General features: G+C 46.3%; 1 protein-coding gene across 1 annotated transcript in view; it reads right to left on the bottom strand.

Annotated features, from left to right (window-relative positions):
* Positions 1 to 1,892: 1,892 nt before the first annotated feature.
* Positions 1,893 to 22,256, bottom strand: part of shkbp1 (SH3KBP1 binding protein 1) — a 42,609-nt gene continuing 22,245 nt past the window's right edge. Inside the window, exons 10-18 of the mRNA XM_043684061.2 lie at positions 21,007 to 21,122; positions 20,833 to 20,920; positions 20,006 to 20,122; positions 17,486 to 17,656; positions 15,782 to 15,937; positions 14,522 to 14,618; positions 12,667 to 12,851; positions 10,940 to 11,072; positions 1,893 to 3,021 (exon numbers count right to left, since the gene is read on the bottom strand). Coding sequence (XP_043539996.2) covers positions 2,439 to 3,021; positions 10,940 to 11,072; positions 12,667 to 12,851; positions 14,522 to 14,618; positions 15,782 to 15,937; positions 17,486 to 17,656; positions 20,006 to 20,122; positions 20,833 to 20,920; positions 21,007 to 21,122 — 1,646 coding nt within the window. The 3' untranslated portion in view covers positions 1,893 to 2,438. The remainder of the gene's footprint in view (positions 3,022 to 10,939; positions 11,073 to 12,666; positions 12,852 to 14,521; positions 14,619 to 15,781; positions 15,938 to 17,485; positions 17,657 to 20,005; positions 20,123 to 20,832; positions 20,921 to 21,006; positions 21,123 to 22,256) is intronic.

The raw sequence follows: 22,256 nt of genomic DNA, 5'->3' as shown, positions 1-22,256 counted from the left end.
TTTGCAGAATTGCTAACATCTCCTCCTTATGAACCTCAATCCAGTCTAGTCTAGTAGCCTGTAGCTCAATATCCTCCTGGACAACATTGTCTTTTTCCAGTGTGAATACTGATGAAAAATATTTGTTTTGCGCTTCCCATATCTCCTCTGACTCCATGTACAGCATCCCACTATTATATTTAATTGGCCCTAAGTTTACTCTCGTGTTGAGAATGTGGGGTGCTGGAAAAGCACAGCAGGTCAGGCAGCATCCAATCGACGTTTTGGGCATAAGCCACTCAACAGGATCTGACCTGCTGTGCTTTTCCAGCACCACACTCTCCATTGAGATCTCCAGCATCTGCAGTCCTCACTACCTCCTAATCTTTCTCTAGTCATTCTTTTATTCCTAATATACCTATACAAAGCCCTAGGATCACGGAAAATCCTATCTGCCAACAACTTCTCATGTCCCCTCCTGGCTCTTTTCAGCTCTCTCTTTAAGTCTTTCCTGGTTAACTTGTAACTCTCAAGCGCTGTAACTCAGCCTTCATGTCTCATCCTAACATAAGCCACCTTCTTTCTCTTGACAAGAGCTTCAACTTCTTTAGTAAACCACAGCTCCCTCACTTGACCACCTTCTCCCTGCCTGACAGGTACATACTTACCAATGACATGCAGTAGCTGTTCCTTGAATATGCTCCACATTTCTAATGTACCCATCCTCTGCAGTTTCCTTCCCAATCCTATGCATCCTAAATCTTGCCTTATCGCATCATAATTGCCTTTCCCCCAGCTGTAACTCTTGCACTACCCCTTTCCATCACTAAAGTAAACATAACCGAATTGTAGTCACTATCACCAAAGCGCTCACCTACCTCCAAATCTAACACCTGGCTGGGTTCATTACCCAGTAGCAAATCCAAGGTGGCCTCGGCCCTTGTTGGCAAGAAACCCTCCTGCACACATTGGACAAAAACTGACCCATCTAAAGTACTTGAACTATCGTATCCCCTGTCAATATTTGGACAGTTAAAGTCCCCCATAACTACCCTATTATTCTCGCTCCTAACCAGAAACATCTTTGCTATCCTTTCCTTTACATCTCTGGAACTATTCGGAGGGCTTATAGAAAACTCCCAATAGGGTGACCTCTCCTTTCCAGTTTCTAATCTCAGCCCATACTACCTCAGTAGACTAGTCCTCAAACATCCTTTCTGCAACCGTAATACTGTCCTTGATTAACAATGCCACACCTCCCATTTTGCCGTCTTCTCTGTTCTTAAATCCCGGAATGTGCAACAACCATTCCTGTCCCTGCTCTATCCAGGTCTCTGAAATGGCCACAACATCGAAATCCCAGGTACCTATCCATGCTGCAAGTTCACCCACCTTACTCTTGGTGTTGAAGTAGACACACTTCAAACCAACTTCTTGCTTGCCAGTGCCTTCTTGCAACCTTGAAATCTTGTATCTGACCTCACTACTCTCAACCTCCTGTATACTGGAACTACAATTTAGGTTCCCATCCTCCTGCCGAATTAACACCCCATTCTGTGAATGAATTAAAAGAAAACTTGTTGATGATCAAGAGTAGACTAATGAAGCAGGAAGTGGCCAGGTTGAATTTGTCCTTTTTTTGTGCATGGGGCATATATGGGCTGTTTTGCGATGTTGTGGATAAATGATGTTCTTCACTTGAATTTAATGTCAACTGTCAACCTCTGTCCATAACATCAAAACACCTCCCACCATCATAGGAAATGTCACAGTGCATCAAGTTTACTCTATACATAGCCATTCAACAGTGAGAGTAAATGGAAGAGATCTGTCCATTGGTGAAAGACACTTCTGCAGTTCCAACACCAATAAATATTGTAAATAGCACCAACAGAAGTTGAAGAAACTTAAGAAATGCTTCAACTGTTTATTTCATTCAAAATCTGATTTGCAAACATTAAAAACTTTACCAATATAATGACTCATAAGCTGTCTGATCAAATCTCTTGTCCAGGACTAACAGGTTTTAATCCTTTAAGAGCTAACATTTCAGTTTTTCCAAAATGTGAACTGCTAAACAGCAAGAGTCTTCCACAGGTGGAAGTTTGAACATGAACGGAGGATAACACCAGATTCTGGGCATCAGAAACTCTCGATGTTCATTAAAAGCAGAACACATGGATTAGCTGGGATCAGCTTTTGAGCCGGAATCTCGCTTCCCAAAACAGGGAAAAACAGTTGATTTGGGTTGGGTGATGTTTCTACTGATTCAGAACAGGATTTGCAATTGGAGGAGCCAGTTAGAAGTCAGAATGTGCAACAAAGATAGCTTGAAGATATCTGATGAACTGGCTACTGTGAACTAGTCAAGCTGCAAAACCTCATGCAAATGTATGAAAGGAGCTCACCAAGTGCATTGTTTGGGTTTCAGTGAAGCATCACTGGACGATGAGTGATAATCAAAATGAGGTCTCATTCATTCGGGGTCTGTTGGCAGTTGCTGACTCCATGGCTGGACTGAGGGGACTGGTTACTGACAACCGAGACTCTACAGAGGGACTTGCCGATGGCACATTGGAAGGGACAGTTCTAATGGATACTGTTGGACTGGGTGACGTAGCTTTTAGCCCCTGTACAGAATCAGACTGACCTGGAGTTCTATTCCTGTTCAATAATCTATCAGACTCATGGCTAAAACGACGGAGATCCATGGATCCATGGAATTCATTGCAACGTGCTAACTCTTGGCATCGCTCAACAAAGCTTCCTCTTTGCCCTGCCCTGCCATCCCCTTCTGCAATGGCATTTTCATTGCTTGGACCGTCCGCTCGGATGGAGGAGCTGCGTAATCTCACTTGCCTGGGGCTCCCACTGGGAACATCACCTTTATCCAATGAGGTCCGGCTGGAAACAGATGATTGCAGACTGCACACACTGGAAAACCGCTCCTGCAGTCTAAGCATCATGGGGCTGTCTCTCCGAATGCTACCAGTGCCATTCCGCAACAACTTTTCACGGAATCCATCAACAATCTGAAACTGGCTGTTTCAACAGAAAAAGGAAAGAATTGCAACAAAACAATTTCCACTTGAACACAAAGCACCATGATGCTATCCCAACTAAACACCACCATGTCTCTTGGAGATCACGTCCTTATGATAATACCCTCACTTCCTGCTGCATTTTTCCTGTTACAGTTTGTTCCCAATAGTATAAAGTTGAAAGATTAAATTGGACTATCTCCCTGGACATTAATGTAATATTAAAGGGTTCAACTGTACTGTCTTCCTCCAGAAACTGAACATTCTGGAAGTGGGTAGAGACGACATGCATGCAGGAATGTGGATGACTCCGACTCCATTGAGTCAGTCGTTTACCACTACTTCCCTACTATTATCAAATTAAACTCTCATTCAGCCCTTCCGTTCAGAAATACTTACATAGCCATCCCCCAGCCAATCAGGTTCAGTTGCGTGATCATCCCCGATACTGAAGCCTATCACAACTACATTGTCTGGGAAAGTAGCAGAGCTAGAACCCATTTGCAGGGCTGCCCCGAAGCTAGGACATATCACACTGATATTGTCTTGGGGAATCACAGAGTCAGGAAATCATTTGCATAACGTTTCTCTAGGATTAGGAACATTTACATTTACATTTTCTCCGAGGATGACCTCGTACTACCATTGTACCTGGGGTAACATGGTTATTGGGGTGGGGGAGTGGCCAGGGTATCTATGAGCATTACCAACTGACCTGTATAAAAGAGGATGTGTTTTCTTTGTCCGGGGGCCTCATTTTTACTCAACTTCGCATGACCAGCGAAGAGTGTCAGAGGGGTCAACTAGCTTGTACAAGCTTTAATAAATTAACTGTTTGCAGAAGTTGGTGCGTGCAAATTGCATCTCTTGTTGGAAACATCAGGAAAATAACCTAATATATGGTGCAGCGGTGGGACTCCAACATACGGAGTTTCCAGGCAGACTGAATAAGCTATCACCTACGTGTAGGTGGAGTGAGATGGATGGGCCCATAAGGTAACATCCACCTTGATCTCTCGCTCTAAACTTAAAACTCAGTCGACCTCTCGTCTCCTGGGACTCAATGGTGACGGAATCTTTGAGGTAATTGCACACCAACAAGTCGCTTTGTACAGAAAAGGTTTTTAAATCAGGGTTAGAGACCCCTAGGAAGCAGAGAGGTTGGAGCCCCCCCCCCCCCACCCTGGAATTCAGAGGCTAGAATCCCTCAATAGCAAGTTCAGAGCCTGGGATGCAGTACACCAGGTAAAGCAGCTTCATTGTGGCTGTCTCAGCACCTTGCCTTAAGAGGGGAAATCCCCCACGCAAAGGTCAGGAACGTGAAGCGGGTACGGAGACTGCCAGAAGTTCCATAGAAGTCAGTTAGAGAAAGAGAAAATATAACTATGGGGCAAACGTTAGATAAGTCAGGGACAGGAACCTCTTTGTATTGATTATGCCAGGATGACCCCCAGAACCAGAAATGACTCAGGCCTCTGTCAGGATGTTTAAATAAGAAATTGGGCAATGAAATCTGGCCACTAGGAGGGACGTGGGACATAGAGAAATGTTTAAAGGCCAATGAGGCAAACTACAAGCACAATGCAGGCACTCAGTGGAAAAGTTTAATAACTGCTGACGAATTGAAAGACAAATCTCAGCAGAGCAGCTGGGATAAAAACGCACGCCAGAAAGCGATTAAGTTATGTGATAACAAGGGTAACCGTAAGCCTTGGGCAGTGTTGAAGAGCCAGTGCGAGGACAAATGATCTAAATAAGAGAAGCCAAGAAAAGTTAAGAGGCACTAGACAGACCAATGAACCAGGATTAAAGCGCCAAACCCAGCTACCGGCCGACAGCAAAACGGAGGTACTTCTGGACGTGTGTGGTGTGCTGATATTTTTCCAAATTGGTGACACTGATGAGCCGGAGGAGGATTGGCAATTCCCACCCTCCAACCCCCCCACCCCCACCATTCAGCCATTACACCCTAGTACTCCTGCTTACGTCATGACACCCCAACCGCAAATGTGCCAGCCCACACCCACCACCCCTACTGTACCCTTCACATCCCCCACGCTCTATCCCTCAGCCACAGGGATGTCCTGACCAGTTCGAGACTCCTTAAAGCTTCGCTGACCCAGTCGCTTTCAGGATGCAATCAAACACTAAGAAAGACGAAGAGACAGGCCCTTTTGAGAAGTGCAGAGAACAGGGCACCACATCCTATAACTCCAACCCAGACAATGGCAGCGAGCATGACGGGCTCCACTATTACGACCCTGAGACCATGGAATGGCCCAGAGAGGTAGCAAATGAATCAGCTAACCCCAGCCCATCTAACCAAAACAGAAACGGCTACGTCACCCACAAACAGAGACAGTTCCCTACCTCGACAGTCCCTAACCCAAACCCTGACGCAGCGGGAGTGGCCACTATACAGGTTTACACCCCCTGGAAACCCCAAGAGATGTGCTCGATCATGTCCCACACCCCTAACTGAAAGTCAATTCCAGAGGATTTCGCTGATTATGTTACAGGCACAATTCAAAAATTCAAATGGATCAAGCCACACCTCAGGAACTCTTCAGTCTGTGCTGCATGGCTTTGACCCCAAGCGAGGGTTCTAGGTGGAAAACCCAGTTAGGGGGTTACAATGATTGGGAGGCCTTTTCCAGAGCCATTCCCCAGCTGGGAAACAAATCCAGGCAATTAGGGGTGGGCTCTCCAGAGAACCCTACAACAACCGGTAGATGTAAACTAGAGCCTTGCAGTGCTGCCCAAAGCAGGAGGAGGCCAATTCAGATTTTTGGGATCGGTTTTGTTCTACATACTCCACCTATGCAGGGGCCACCGCTTATAATGCAGGAAATCCCTCGCCCCAGTTTAATACCCTACTATTACAATGTATTCCAGAGGGGATAGCTACTGCCATTAGAACCAACAATATTGATTGCCAGTAATATGTGAGCCCTCTTCTCATTTGTGGATGGGTGTTATCTGGCCATGGTCCTAAACAGGCTACGGTCAAGCATGAAATGATACAGTAGCACCCCCCCCCCCCCCGCCCAACCCCCCAGTGTTCCTTTACAGGCCCCGATGCCCTCAGGAACCATCCGATGGAACCTCAGCATTGACCCCAGGGGTGGATCGATGGAAATGACCATGCATATGCCACACAACCGAGTAGCCGCAATGCATCTTTGAATCGATTACAGTCACCCTTGACCCCATGATGGTCCATGCCCATGCACAATGGCACAGCCAATGCAGACCTGTTTTCACTGTGGTGCAGATGGTCATTGGCAGCGAGACTGCCCACTGTTGCACCCACGATATGGAGCTCCCAGCAGGGGGCAAGTTTACTACACTGGAGACACCTTCCCAGTCTGATTAACCTTCCTTCTGCTTTACCTTGCCCTGACTAAAGACCCAGAGGATGAACCGATAGTGTGCCTGAAGGTCGAAGGTAAAGAAATCCTCTTCATGATTGATACCGGCACCACTGCCTCAACACTAGAGACCTGTGTGCGCCAACACGGGTTTGGGATCTCACCCACCTCTATACACCCAAGTGGTCTAACTGGGCCGGAAAGGCAGTATCCCTTAACAGAACCACTCATGGCTGTACTGTCCGATTTGCTCAAACCCCTAATTTAGGCATTAACCTGGCAGGGAGGGATTTGTGGTGTGCCTTTCAGGTCGAGTTTCTCTGTCTTGATGAGAATGGTGGGCTGTTGAATTATAGCCAAAGGATTCTACGCCTCCTCTACAAGTCCCCGATTCCCACGTAACCCTTTGTAATGAGCCCACTAGAGCCTCCACTGAGCTGGCAGCCCTCTTCCTAGAGTCCACTGTCACTGTTACTGTAATGGGACACATTGAAAGTGACCAGGGATCCGCCCACTTGGTAGACGTTCCTGTCCACCTCTGCAGCCAACCTGGGTTGGTTCCCCCCCACATTACCTTGTCTGTGAATGAGGGATACAGAGTGAAGGCCCTGGGATTTTAAGCACAGCAACAGTCAGACCCTGATATCACCCACCAGACCCAACTGCTGACCAATGAGAAGTTAACTTATTACTCGAGCCCTTTCACTGTTGCAAGATTTACTTCGCCACTATCAGCCCTGACACAACCCCTCAGAAGAACCCTTTCCTGACCTTGGGTTGGCCTCTATGCATGAAGTAGGGTGCACTCCTGTGGATCCCATCGAGGTCCAAATTACAACAGGAGCAGAACTGCCTTTGATACCTCAATACCCCCTAAGACCAGAAGCTATAGAAAGGAAAGGATGCCAATTTTAATACACTTGTTCCTCCAACAAGGAATCCTAGTTCCCTGCCAATCACCCTGTAATACCCCTATTCTACCTGTCCCATAGGCAAGACACTAGAGCAGAGGTTAGTACAGGATCTCCAATAGATTAATAGAATAGTACAGCCATTACACCCGGTTGTGCCAAACTTTGCAACCATTCTAAGCACTATCCCTGCCAGCGCCTGTGTTTTCACCATAGTTGACCTATAGCATGTTTTCTTTGCTCTCCACCTGGCAATGGAGGCTCCGTATTTGTTTGCTTTCACCTTTAAGGGTTAGCAGTACACTTGGACACACCTCCCCAAAGGATTTGTCCACTCGCTCACTCTGTTCTCCCAGGTATTGCACCGGCAACTCTGAGTTCTGAGTAGGACGACCTACTCCTAGCTAGCCCCTCGGAATCTGCTAACATTGCTGATACCAACCATCTTCTAAATACCCTCCACTCTTGGATATACTATCCAACAAGGTTCAGCGCACCCAGCAACAAGTTACATTCCAGGGGAAATTGCTCAGTGCTTCAGAATGGCAGTTGACCCTGGACCACATCACACCCATCCTGACAAACCCTTCCACCCAGGAGCGCTAAGCAGATGCATTCCTTTTTAGGCTTGGTTAACTGCTGCCAACAGTGGCTCCAATGTATGCCAGAAGACTGCACAACTGCTGTTTTAACCCAGACCCACGGAGATCACAAGTGACCAGTGGCCTTTTACTCAACTCGCCTTGACTCTGTCATCATGGACCTTTTGTCTTGCTCACAAATTCTGCTGGCTATCTACTTCCTTGTGACAGCCACGACCATTATACTCCTCCAGAAACCCTTGACTGTCTATTTGTCACATATGATTGCAGCCCTCCTGTCTTCCCACCAGGCCCAACACCTTACACAGGCTCAACCTGGCTGTTACGAGCTAGCCCTTCCTAACAACCCCCTTCTGATCTTCTCCCACTGCTTGACCATTAACCGGGCGACTTTCCTCAGTGTCCCTCCAGAGGAGCTTCCCCATCCTCCCCATGACTGCCTTTTGCACAACCACTTCTTGACAACCCCAGAGCAGACCTCTCAGATGCTCCATTGCCCACATCGGATTTAACTCTCTTTGTGGATGGTAGCTCATCAATATCACCCCAGAAGTGCCTTTCAGGATATACAATCGTAAGCCTCACAGACACATTGGAAGCAGCTAATACAAGCCTGTATCTTGGTCACAGGGAAAACAGTGAATCTCTACACAGACTTTGGCCCCACTGAGAATTCCTGACCTCCTCAGGCACCCCTATTCACAAAACACTGTAGGTCCAAAAGCTCCTTAAGGCCATCCTCCTCCCGAAGCAATTGGCCACAACCAAATGTGCTGCCCATGTCATGGACCATACAGATGTCAGCCACGGCAAAGCCAGATGTGACCGAGCCACCAAGGTTGCAGCAAGGGCTCGCGCTTCAATCGTCTCCACTATTAACCGGCAGGCATCCAACCGAAAACCAGCCTCAAAAACTCAAGGTACAGCATTTACAGGAGGACGCCCCTGATTCAGTAAAGCAGATATAGAAGACGCATAGGTGCTCACACTCTATGCCAAGAGGCCTCACGATCACTCCATTTGGTCAAGTACGTATACCTTGTTACCAAAGCTCATTGATTGCCTTCACACTGACACAGACCCTAGCAAGGGGGGAGAGAGATAGTATCATGTTGCGTACCTGGTGGCCTGGTGACCAAGGCAGTTCAAAAAGCACGTCAGACCATGTTTGATATATCAGCAAAATAATTCAGGTCAAGGGGGGTGGTGTGTAATAGGAAAAACTCCCTTGCCAGCTGGTCCAATTGACTGTATTCAGCTTGATCGTATTGAACTATCATGCGTACACTGCTATACATATTGCCTTGTGGTTATTGGCGTATTTAGTAGATGGATTGAGGCTTTTCTCACTACTAATAACACGGCCTCAGCAGTGGTACGATTACTCCTAACAGAGATCATACCGAGGTTTGGAGTGGCCCGACAGCTTAGTTTAGACAATGATCCCTACTTAATAGGGAAAGTTAACACAGAGCTGTGTGAAGCACTTCATATCCAACAGCAATTCTATTGCACCTACCACCCCCAGGCATCAGGCATAGTGGAGAGGGCAAACACGACCCTTAAAACCAAATCGACCAAGCTGACATGTGAAACAAGCCTGAACATAGAACATAGAAGAATACAGCGCAGTACAGGCCCTTTGGCCCTCGATGTTGCGCCGATCCAAGCCCACCTAACCTATACTAACCCACTATCCTCCATATACCTATCCAATGCCCGCTTAAATGCCCATAAAGAGGGAGAGTCCACCACTGCTACTGGCAGGGCATTCCATGAACTTACGACTCGCTGAGTGAAGAACCTACCCCTAACTTCAGTCCTATATCTACCCCCCCTTAATTTAAAGCTATGCCCCCTTGTAATACCCGACTCCATACGTGGGAAAAAGTTCACACTGTCAACCCTATCTAACCCCCTAATCATCTTGTACACCTCAATCAAGTCACCCCTAAACCTTCTTTTCTCTAATGAAAACAGCCCCAAGTGTCTCAGTCTTTCCTCATACGATCTTCTGAACTGCTTGAAGGTCTTGCTTTTGGCCCTGTATCACATCAGGATTACCCACACTCAACTACTGAGTTGTCAGCAGCTGAGATAGTCTACAGCCGACCCAATAGGACCCCTTGGGATGTAGACACAAACCCACCCACCTGACCTTAATATTATGGGAGAGGAATTGCAGGCATACTTTTGGCAACAAATTTATCTCTAAAAGTGCCTTCACTCACAAACCGGCAGGAACGCCTTCGGATCACAACCACAAACAGTGAACCAGGACTTGAACGACCCAAATGAACTTCCCAACCTGCAGACAAGAGAGTTTGTGCTGATCAAAAACTGGGACCATCCCAAGCTCAGACATGGTGGAGAGGACCGCACCAAGTGCTCCTGCGAACGCCGACTGCAGTCAAGATCCAAAGACAAAACAGCTGGGTCCATTTAAGTGACTATTAATGATGGTCCCCTCAAACAGCCTGAGTACTGTACTCAGTCTACAGCACAAGCCGCCATTGCAGCATTCAGCCTAGAGGACACTTTGTTTTATAAGGCTCATGTGCATTGGCATGGTAATTGGACTGTATGTTACCCAGTCAGTAGATACGTTGTTTGTTGCCATTCCCAGGTGGGACCCCCTTAACCTATACACAGTAGATACCTCAAACGCCCCTTGTGTAGACCAGAGTGGGAGGCTTAGAAGGGTGGATTCTGGTCAGTGCATAGAGCTGATATATCAAGAGAAGACTCATTCCCCAAACTACATGGGAGCCACAAGCTATCCACTTTGCTTCTAGGGACAGGGCTGGGGTTGTGCCTATGCCTTGGTCCCCACGAATGCTTGTGCCCAGGAACAAAGTACCCACAGGCATTGCCAGGTCAGCCATGGAATGTTCACCTGCACCGGTGATGAGCAAAGGTGCTTAAATGTTACTGCAGGACAGCAGTTTATTTATCTCTAATTGATATTCAAATCCCAGTCTCAAACACTTTGTATCTTTCTGCACCTTAAATTTCTTTTTCTTTCATTGAATTACCTGGATGAGGCGGCCCGCAACATGATAGGATGAGCCCATGATTCTGCAGGACTCATATCTGGTGTTCGGGACAACGCAATGTCACATTGCTCCAGGTGTCGCAGGAGCTCCTGTTCTGTGGGACCGCCAGAGTCTAACAAAAAGAGAAACAACATTGAATGAGGACGTGCTTTCTCCTTCCCCATCCACTTTGCCTCAATTCATGAATTTCCCATGTGAGCCAAGTGTCAACCAATGAACAGCGTTAAACCAGCCTCAGTTCATCACATTCAGGCAAATTTTAACCACCCAACAGAGCAATGACTGGACCAGAAACAGTTAGTAACCCTGCCACCCTTCACCCATATCTCCTGTTCCCTGCCCTCTCAAGGCCCACCTGCCATTTCAAACCAAAGTCCCACCCTAGAGGTGGAGAACAGGACTAGCCAGGGATTGGGATGGAGTGGTCAGTTTCTGGTGTTTGGTTGTTGAGTGTGATCACACATTGATAGACAGGAAAGTAAGCTGTGAAGAGGACAGAATAAAGTTACAAAGGATTAGATAGATTAAGTGAGGGGACAAAGATCTGGTAAAATGTGGGCAAAAGTGTGAAGCTGCCCATTTTAGTAGGAAGAGTAAAGAGCTGTTTCTAAATAGAGAGATTCAGAGCTCTAAGACCAGAGATCTGGGTCTCCTCGTGCGTGAATTGTAAGCAATCAGGATAGCTAATAGAATATTAGCATTTATTGTGAGCAGAATTGAATGCAAAAATAGGGAGGGAATGCATCAGTTATGTAGGACATTAGAGGGACCATGTCTGGAGCACAGAGTACAGGCAAATTTACTTAAGAAAGGATGTAAATGTATTGGAGGCAGTCAGAGAAGGTTTATCAGATTAATGTCTAGAATAGAATTAGAAGAATGAGAAATGACCTTATTGAAACAGACAAAGATTCTTAAAGATTTCAACAGGGGAGAGGCAGAAAGGTTGCTTTCCCTTGTAGAAAAGTCTAGAACCAGAGGACATCACTTCAGAATGAACGGTCAGTCATTGAAGCCAAAGATGAAAAGGAACGTCTGTGAATCAAAGGAATCCTTTAAAGCAGGGGGCTGGCAGATCTGGGTCATCAGGTATTTTCAAAGCTGAGTGATACCGTTTTTTTTAATTCAGGAAGGAAATTAAGGATGATCAGATTGGCCATGACCTCACTGAATGGGAGAGCAGATTCGATAGGCTGAATGGCCCATTTCTGCTCCTACGTATTATAAGCAGATAATCTGATGAGGAAAGGTTGGACAGGCTCGTCTTGTATCCACTGTTGCTTAAAAGATTAAGAGGGGACTTGACAAACATTAAAAAGATCCCGAGGAGTCTTGGGCAGGAATGGAATTTGGAGGTGGTGGTTTCCTCCTGTGGGTAAATTTAGAACGAGAGGTCACTATTTAAAACTGATATGAATAAAATGTTTTTTTCTCACAGAGTTATAAGACTTTGGAACTCTGTACATAAAAAGCTGGTAGAAGCAGAGTCCTTGGATATTTTTAACACAGAGGTAAAGGTTCTTGTTAAGCAAAGGTGGTGAAAGGTCACTGGGGCAGACTCTGACATGAAGTAATCAGATCGGCCATGATCTCATCGGATGGCGTAGCAGGGTGAAGGGGATGAGCAGCTTAGTCTTGCTTCTAATTTATATGTCTGCATGATGACTCTGAACCCCATTCCCTCATGTCCCCAACTGCCCACAGACCTCTCTTGGCTGCCTTGCCAGATGTCTCCATCGCAGTGGTAAGATCCCACATCTGGATGCTGCCATCAGTGTGTCCGGTGAAGAGGTAGCGACGGGCACGAGAGCTGATGCGGCTTGAACCCTCACATTCGTGTACAGTAAATGCAGTGATTGCGGTGCCATCCACGGAGGAAATCTCACAGATCCTGTGGGGAAGATAACCCAGACTCCGGGGTGGGGCACAACGAGAATGGGGACAGTGAGAGAGGACATGGGGAAGTGGAAGTTGGGAGCAAGGGAAGGGAGTGCGACGAAGAAGGGCAGGATGGGAGGGGAAGGTGAGGTGAGGGAGTAGGAGGAGGAAGAAGAGACATAGACAAAGAAGTAATGAGCTTGTGGTTTCTTGAAGGATTTCTCACATATTAACTTCTGACATTTCTATTTGATCCTCAATCTCACCCAATTGATCAGTCAGTCATCAGGATAACATGATCAGCTGGAGGCTCCCAGAATTGAACTAGGAGATACATCCCCAACTGGCCATGACTTCACTTTGGTGTTCAGTGATTGGCCCACAAGTGGTTAAATCTGCTTCTCCCTTACTCCTCTACTGAGTTTGTCATGCTGTCCCAGTGCCTCTGACCTGCTCCCATGGAACCCCTTCTGCAGCATCAGCACTGCTGTCATGAAAGACACTGCATTAGATTCATGCACAGCAAGATCCCACAAACAGCAGTATGATGATGACTAGTCTGTGCTGGTGACTGACCAGGACTTCTGGGTAAACTCTCTGGCTCTTCCTCAAAAGGTCACATTGTACCATTTTATGTCCAATAGTAAGGGACCGTTTTTTAATGTGCAACCTGAACAGCAACATCTCTGTTGAAATTCTCTCACCTCTCAAATTCCACCCCCTCAGATTTCAGCTCCTCACCCAAGGCAGGAATTTGCAAGCCTTTTCCCCTGCAAAACACGCCTCAGCTACAGATTCCCACTGCCCCCAAACATACCCACACCCCACTTCCACCCAAGGCCATATCTAGTAACTTTCACACAATCAACGCCATAATCATAAGCAACTTGAAAACTCTTCCTGTCTCTTAACCTGCACCAATTCCCTCTTCACTTGTCACCTCCAAGCTCACAATGGATAAAAATAGCATTTTGATTTTAAAATTCTTGGTCACGTTTGCCAATATCTCATGACCTCAACCCTTCCTGTCACCTCCGCCACCCCAATGCCTCTCCCCTACTGTCACCTCCTCCACCCCAATGCCTCTCCCCGACTGTCACCTCCTCCAGCCCCAATGCCTCTCCCCTACTGTCACCTCCTCCAGCCCCAATGCCTCTCCCCTACTGTCACCTCCGCTACCCCAATGCCTCTCCCCTACTGTCAGCTCCTCCAGCCCCAATGCCTCTCCTCTACTGTCACCTCCTCCAGCCCCAATGCCTCTCCTCTACTGTCAGCTCCTCCAGCCCCAATGCCTCTCCCCTACTGTCAGCTCCTCCAGCCCCAATGCCTCTCCTCTACTGTCACCTCCTCCAGCCCCAATGCCTCTCCCCTACTGTCACCTCCTCCAGCCCCAATGCCTCTCCTCTACTGTCAGCTCCTCCACCCCAATGCCTCTCCCCTGTCAGCTCCTCCAGCCCCAATGCCTCTCCCCTAATGTCACCTCCTCCTTTAATTCTTGCCGGTTGAAAGCTGCCTGGTTTTAAATCCTTCCAAGGTATCTGCAGCTGCCTGGTCCCAAATTTTTTCTTTCAAAGACTTCTTAAAAATTGACCTGTTTGCACTGTTCTGGAAAGTACTTTGCAGTTTATCTCTATTAGCTGGGCTTGTCTGGCCAAGTTTTGTGGTTCTTGAGGGCTCCTTTACCTCTTGCCTGTTGAGGATAGTCGCACAAAGAGTTGATTCGTGTCAGGAACAACTTTCTGGATAAAAACCTGCTCATCATCTCGTTCCCCAAATGGGCCTGTAACAGAGAGGGTGGTGGTGGGGGAGGTGGGGGAAAATAGAAAGCACGTTACAACACAGTAGGAAGTTATTCACCGCAATAATGATCAGGAAGTGTCAGGCTTTCTGTAAAATGCATTTGGGTTTCAGTGAAGGAAGGCTGTCATTCTGATATGGTCTGACTCCATGTGTTTCCAGCAATGTAGTTAGCTCTTGGCAGCCCTCAGAAATAGTTCAGAAAGCCCTTTCCCAGTACTGTACTGCTGCAGAAAAGTTGGAAAAGGATCAAACTCGATAGAACACCCAGCATCAACTGGGGTACCAGGAATAACACACGTGCTCTGCCCTCCTGACTTTAACAAGTTATTGTACCCAACATCTGAGAACTGGGAGAATCGGGAGAGCTGCCCCTCAGACTTTGGAAACAACATCCTGTTGTACTCTGAGGCTATAACACTAATCCTAACCTACATCACTGTACGGTCATCGCGAGCTGAGCATTTTACTCAATTTCTCTCTCCACAGAACCTGACAGACCTGCGGAGTGTTTCCAGCATTTTCTCTTTTATTTTAGAATTCCAGCATCTGAAGTAATTTTGTTTTTGTACCACCATCACCATCCCTGGATAGGTCTTTCCCATCAGCAGGAAAGACCCAGCAGAGATGGAAGCACAGTGGGATACAGTCAGGAGAGTGTTTCCCTGGGAGTCCTCAGCATTGACTCCAGACCCCATGAAGTCCCATGGCTGGAGGTTAAACATGAGCAAGGAAATCTCCTGCTGATTACCACATACCGCCCTCCCTTAGATGATGGACCAGTAACTCATCCATGTTGAAAAAGGTAGCAAGGACATTATATTCTGGGTGGGGTCTTCATTATCCATCATCAACAGTATCCCAATAATACCAATACTGACTGAGTCCTGGCTGCTAGTTTGGTTTAGAGAGAAAACCAAATGAGGGATAAAACAAGTTACCTTCACTAGCTGCATCTGAGAAACACCGACAGCAGATGGGAGAGTCGGGGAGCAGGAGGGGCAATTAGAGTGCGGGTGACATGGGCAAGTTACACACTCTGGGAGATCAGAGAGAAACCCTTACTGCTGTTTCACCTGTTACCTGGAGAGTTTGCAGGGTCTGGACTCAGCCCTACACTTCCATAACAGTCTTACTGCCTCTTACCGATTTCCAATCCCACCGAACATCCTCCGTGACCATCCAAATCTTCCAGGGACAGGATTTTAAATGATGCCAGTGGAGTTGAGCCAGGCTGTGTGGAGATCATGCCACGGAATCTGGTCACAGTCCACGTCCGAACATGGTTACTATCTGCACAGACTAAATAAAAACACATACCTCACCACTTCCAGCTTTTCAGACAAATTGATCACGTGCCTTAAAAGCCCCATACTATTCATCTGTAGGAGGCTTCACAATTTTAACCTCATCCTAATGCTAGCTCCAAAACAGACACATGGATTTGATATGTTGGGGGGAGACTGGGGATGGGAAAGAGCATAATCCATGGACTAGCCCCGCATATCACATGGGATTCGGAGAGAGCTTGCTAACTAGATACAAAACTAACTTGACAGTAGGAGACCGAGGGTGGAGACCGAGGGTGGAGTCCGAGGGTGGAGTCCGAGGGTGGAGTCCGAGGGTGGAGTCCGAGGGTGGAGTCCGAGGGTGGAGTCCGAGGGTGGAGTCCGAGGGTGGAGTCCGAGGGTGGAGTCCGAGGGTGGAGTCCGAGGGTGGAGTCCGAGGGTGGAGTCCGAGGGTGGAGTCCGAGGGTGGTTGTTTTTATTTTACGAGAGGCCTGTGATCAGTGGCATTCCACAGGAATCGCTACTGGGTCCACTTTTGTCTGTCGTTATATAAATGATATGGATGAGAATATAGAAAGTATGGTTAGCAAGTTTGTGGATGACACCAAAATCAGTGGTATAGTAAACCGTGAAGGAGGTTATCTACAATTACAAACCGATCTTGATCAATTGGGCCAATGAGCTGACGAGTGGCAGGTGCGACCTTAATTTGGATAAATGTGAGGCATTGCACTTTGCTAAAACAAACAAGGGCAGGACTTATACCATTAAAAGTAGGGCCTTGGGTCATACTGTAGAACAGACAGACCTAGGGGTTCAGATAAGTAATTATTTGAAGTTAGCGTTACATGTAATAAGGGTAGTCAAGAATATTTAGCATGCTGCCTTCTGTGCTCAGACCTTTGAATATAGAGGTTGGGACATGTTTGTACAGAATGCTGGTGAGGTCTCTTCTGGAGTATTGTGTGCAGTTCTGGTCACCCTGCTATAGGAAGAAGATTCAGAACAGATTTACAAGGATGTTACAGGTAATGTTGGGTTTGAGTTATGGGGAGAGGCTGGATAGGTTGGGACTCTTTCCACTAGAACATAGGGGGTTAAAGAGTGACCTTAAAAGGAGGTTTATAAAATCATACGGGGTATAGATAAGACAAATTGTAGCTGTCTTTTCCTAGGATGGGGGATTTCATAACTAGAAGGCATATTTTCAGGATGAGAGGAAAAAGTTTCAAAAAGACATGAGGGGCAACCTTTTTTGTTTAAAAGCACAGTGGTTCGTGCATAGAGTGAATTTCCAGAGGGAGTGGAAAATGTGGGTACCATTACAATGTTTAAAATACATTTGTCTGGGTACATGAATAAGAAATGTTTGGAGGGATATGGGCCAAATGCAGACAAATGAGACTAGTTTAGTTTGAGATTATGGCTGGCAGTAGGGTTGGACCAAAGGGTTTATTTCTGTGCTGCACAAGTAAGGAATGGGCCGGACTACAGGAAGGGAGTAACTGCTGACCCGTGGTTCTGGAAACAGCAAGAAAGAGAAGGCTGAAAAGTTTCCTACCTGAGATGAGGTTTTTCTCAGAGAGTTTGATCTTTGTGATTGGGCTGCGATGGACACTAAATGTCTGAAAGAGCTGTGGGCCAGACCCCACTGTCTCGGGATGCTGCACAATCACACGGACCATTCCGGAACTTGTCCCATATGCAATCTCAATCCAGTTCCCACTGTCACCTAGGACAAATCATGCAAAACACTGACTGAAGTTTAATTGTTAGACTTCAGAGAGCATGGCACTGAAGGCTGTAACCCTGGAACAAGTCGACGTGCATTATCACATTGTTACTTAGAGATTACATTTTATGTAATTCCAATCAACAGCTCCTCTATCAGTCAGCTCAGATACCAAATGCTATAATTAAACTGTACTCACATTTAAATGGTCTTTGGAAACTGTATGATTAATAGCAATTTCTATTCAATAGCAACATTCCAGCAAAAGTAGTGAGGATTTGTGCTCCAGAATATGCCAGACCCCCAGACAAGCTGTTCTGCTACTACTACAACACTAGCATCTACCTGATAACATGGAAAATGATGAAGGTATATCATGTAACCAATAACGGATTCATTTTTCTGCTCTCAATGATGGGTGTGACAATAGTATGGCTTTAAGAGGTGTATTTTGTCTTGGTTTTTGTTTTGAAATGAAGAGACGTTGAGACAGAGGCACCAAGTGGTCTGTTTTAAGCCATGAAACAGCTTGGGGGGGGCCTTGCGGTTGTTTTTTCAAAGTTGGAACAATAGAAGCAGCCTGACTAGGTGGGGGTTCAAGCTCTCTCAGAACCAGCATTTTAGTTTAACTTTCAGTAGCTGCTGGAGTTTGGAAACCTCTATAAATCTCTTCCCGCTACAGCAAAACATTCAAGTCCTCTTTCACACAGAACATCAAGACTTTCTTCCTGGACTAGAGAATTATACGCAAGATAATATATTTTACTGAATTTGCCTTTGGCAAGGCTGTGTTTATGGTATGTTACTACATTGGAACAGTTGCTATTTAGTTGTTAAGCTATCTATTATTCTGTTAAGTTATTCTAATTCTTTCTTACCAATTTAATTACAATGTAAGAATAAAATGTATTTTGCTTCAAGCCTGCTATTCTGACCAATTGAATTGCATCTAGAATACAATACCTTACACTTGCCTTTAAACGTAAGTAGTAGTTGGGGTCTAGGCTTTCTTCATAATATGTTTTGAGGGAGTTTGGTCTGGTCCATACAAGAGCTCAGCAATGCTCATCTCTAACGCGAGAATCTAACCTCTATCGCTTGACATTCAGCAACATTATCATAATGGAATCCCCCATAAACATCTTGGGGGTTACAATGGACCAGATACTCAACTGGACAAGCTATAAAATACTCTGGCTCCAAAAGTAGGTCAGATACTAGGGAGTGAGTAACTCCTCTCCCGACTCCCCAAAGCCTGTCTCTCGTCTACAAAGCACAAGTCAGGGTGTAACAGAATACTCCCCACTCACATGGATGGGTGCAGCTCCAACAACACTCAAGAAGATAGACATCATCCAGGACAAAGCTGCCCACTTGATTATCACCACATATATAAACACCCACTCTCTCTCCACTGATGCTCAGGAGCAGCAGTGTGTACCATTATAAGATGAACTGCAGAAATTCACCAAAAGTCTTTAGACAGAACCTTCCAAACCCATAACCACTGATCGAGAAGGACAAGGGCAGAGATACATGGGAACACCACTACCTTCAAGCTACTCACCATCCTGACTTGGAAATATATCACAATTCCTTCACTGTCACTGGGTCAAAGTCCTGGAATTCTCTCCCTTACAGCATTGAAAGTCTATCAACAGCACATGGACTGCAGCAGTTCAAGAAGGCAACTCACCCCAAACTTCAGGAGCAATTAGGGACAGGCATTAGGAAATAAATCACAAGATACTAATACTAGCTAAAAACTCAGACATTACTTCCTGTGCCACAGGGACAGTCAATTCATTCTCATCATTTAGTCTGTTGTGGCAGGATGCCCGAGAATCACAGCAAAACAAGAGGAAATGACTGGCTTGTGATTCATTGCTGTTGTCTACAGTGAAATATCCCTCATTTAGCAGCACTGCATCTCTGATCAATGGTCAATACTGCCACCAGCTGCTGATCAGACTTACTGCAATTACAGCATCCAGCGCAGAGGAATAAATAGACTTCAATTTACTGGTAATATCTACATATAGTCAGTCAGATTATAAAATCACCAGAAATCTCACATTTGGGAAGATATGACAAGGCATTTGCACACAGCAGACCCCTGAAACAGCAAAGAGTTGGTTTATTGGAGGTAGCGATCTGGAATGAAAAGAAGCTCTGCTCTTTAAATACAGACTCTTTGACTATTGAAGTGGCATTGGAGTAAATGTCAGCAGCTCAGACATTTCCAGCTTCCTTTCAGTCATAAATCTGCCAAGGTGATCCATTCAAGTTAAAATGGAAGATTTAGCCTTTGTACAATAGCAGCCAAAGAGCAATGAAGTGAATACTGACTGGTTTTTGGGGTGAGATAGACACTGAGAGCTGTGATCGCATCTTCATAAGGATCACAGTAAAGCTCTGTTACAAGGAGGTCATTATCCTTCATCCGCAGCGGAAACTTCTGGACATCTGCAAAACAAACATCAGTCCAAAATGAGACAGCCAAAGCCTTGAAGGAGAACGGTCACTGAATTCTCTCAGAATATTTACAGCAAGGGACCACTCAGCCCACAGTCTCTTTATTAGCCAAATAGAAAACGTCCATCCAACCCAATCCCACTTTCCAGCTCTTGGTCTGCAGCCCCCACAGATTTCAGCACTTTGTGCATGAACTGGTTAAATATGAGAGGGATTCTATCACGTGGAAGCAGGACATTCGGTCCATCAAGTCCATACTGAGCCACCCAGACCATATCCCTGTAATCCTGTCTTTCCCACAGCCAACCCACCTACCTTACACATCTTTGGACTAAGGGTTTCTGTCCCGGTCAGCCTTTCAAGCAGAGTTCCAGAGACTCACCAGTCCCAATGAGAATTTCTTTTGCATCCATCTAATCTAATCTAATCCTTCAAGAATTGCTTTAGATCTGTGCCTTTGGTTATTGGGCTGTCTAAAGGAAATCAGTCTCTGGCCATCAGAACTTTGTTTGCCGCAACTGAACATTCCCCAGAGCCTATGTTCCATAGGTAATAATCCCAACCTGTCCAATCCTATCCATTCCCTGGCAACATCCTTGTAAATCTCAAATCCTTCCAACATATGGTGACATCTCTCCTGTAATATCTGCTCTGTGTCAGAAAAGGAAATGGGCATTGTCACGTTAAAATGGGTCACTTACCGATGTAGTAAATCGATCCGTTATTACACCCCAGGATCAACAAGGAACCAGCTGTGTCGTAACTGTTTATCGGAACAACATCCTGAATCTGTGGGAGAAAGTAGGTGTGAGAGGGAAGGAGGAGTGAAGGGGAGACAGATTTCTCAAGAGGGAGGAGTGGAATGGAGTCACTACCTGCCAGTGTTTGGTCACTGCATTCCAGACCCCGACTTTCCCAGTGTGGCTTGTCGCAATCAGTTGATTCCCCACAAAGAACAGAGCTTCCACAGGGACCCCCAGACTAAAGGTTCCTGCAAGAGAGGAATTGGGAAGGGTATGGGGTCGAGTTAATGGAGAGAGAGCACGGGAGGGAGAGCACGGGAGGGAGAGCACGGGAGGGAGAGCACGGGAGGGAGAGCACGGGAGGGAGAGCACGGGAGGGAGAGCACGGGAGGGAGAGCACGGGAGGGAGAGCACGGGAGGGAGAGCACGGGAGGGAGAGCACGGGAGGGAGAGCACAAGAGAAGAGAGACAATTTACAAGGATGTTGCCAGGACTCAAAGGGTCAGTGATGCAGAGAAAGTTGGACAAGCTAGGACTTTTTTTTTTTAAAAGAGCATAGGAGATCGAGGGGGATCTTACACAAATGAATAAGTTCCGAGAAGCACAGATAGGGTGAATACACAATTTTTTTCCTCGGGTTGAGGAAATCAAGGACGAGAGGGCATCAGCTTAAGGTTAGAAGGGAAAGAATAAAAGGGAACCGGAGGGGCAACTTTTTTTTTTTTTTTTACACAGAGGGTGGCACGTGTGTGGAATGTGCTGCCAGCGAAAGTGATTGAGGCCGGTCCATTAACATTTAAAAGCCATTTGGAGAAATACATAGATCGGAAAGGTTTGGAAGGATATGGGACAAGTGCAGGGAAATGGGGTCAGCGTTGATGGACATTTTGGTCGGTGTGGACCGTCTCCTGCTACAGGACTCTATGATGCTCTGACCCACTGGCATGGACTCTCACTGGGGTACAGGTCTGAAACCCATAGCATCTGCCCAATTTTCTACTGATAGCGTTGACATTTAAACAGGGAGAGTCAGTGACACCAACTGGGATCTCATTTCACCCAGTAACCACAGCACTCACAGGAGAAGCTTGTCAATGATCAGCAGCAGGGTGTGGCTCAATCGCCCACCCAAACAAGATCCTGCTGGTCACTGGGTAACACTTGGAAATGCATGATGTACTTTGGTACAAAGAACAAGTGAATACAAGACAAAATAAAGGGAACTGCTCTAAATGTTGTGTATGACAAACCTGGATGGACATGTAGTTGTTAAAGGTGCCAGGACAGGCAGAAGGTGTTGTCAATAAAACAAAAGTACCCTATGTTTCATGAATTGGGCACAGAGTATGACAGCAAGGAGAGTATAATGAATTTATACAAGA

This window comes from Chiloscyllium plagiosum, unplaced genomic scaffold, assembly GCF_037043375.1.
Source record: "Chiloscyllium plagiosum isolate Xiang-an unplaced genomic scaffold, Cpla_swu_hap1 HiC_scaffold_47, whole genome shotgun sequence".
Classification (NCBI taxonomy): Eukaryota; Metazoa; Chordata; class Chondrichthyes; order Orectolobiformes; family Hemiscylliidae; genus Chiloscyllium; species Chiloscyllium plagiosum.
This window is presented reverse-complemented; position numbering and strand designations above follow the sequence as displayed.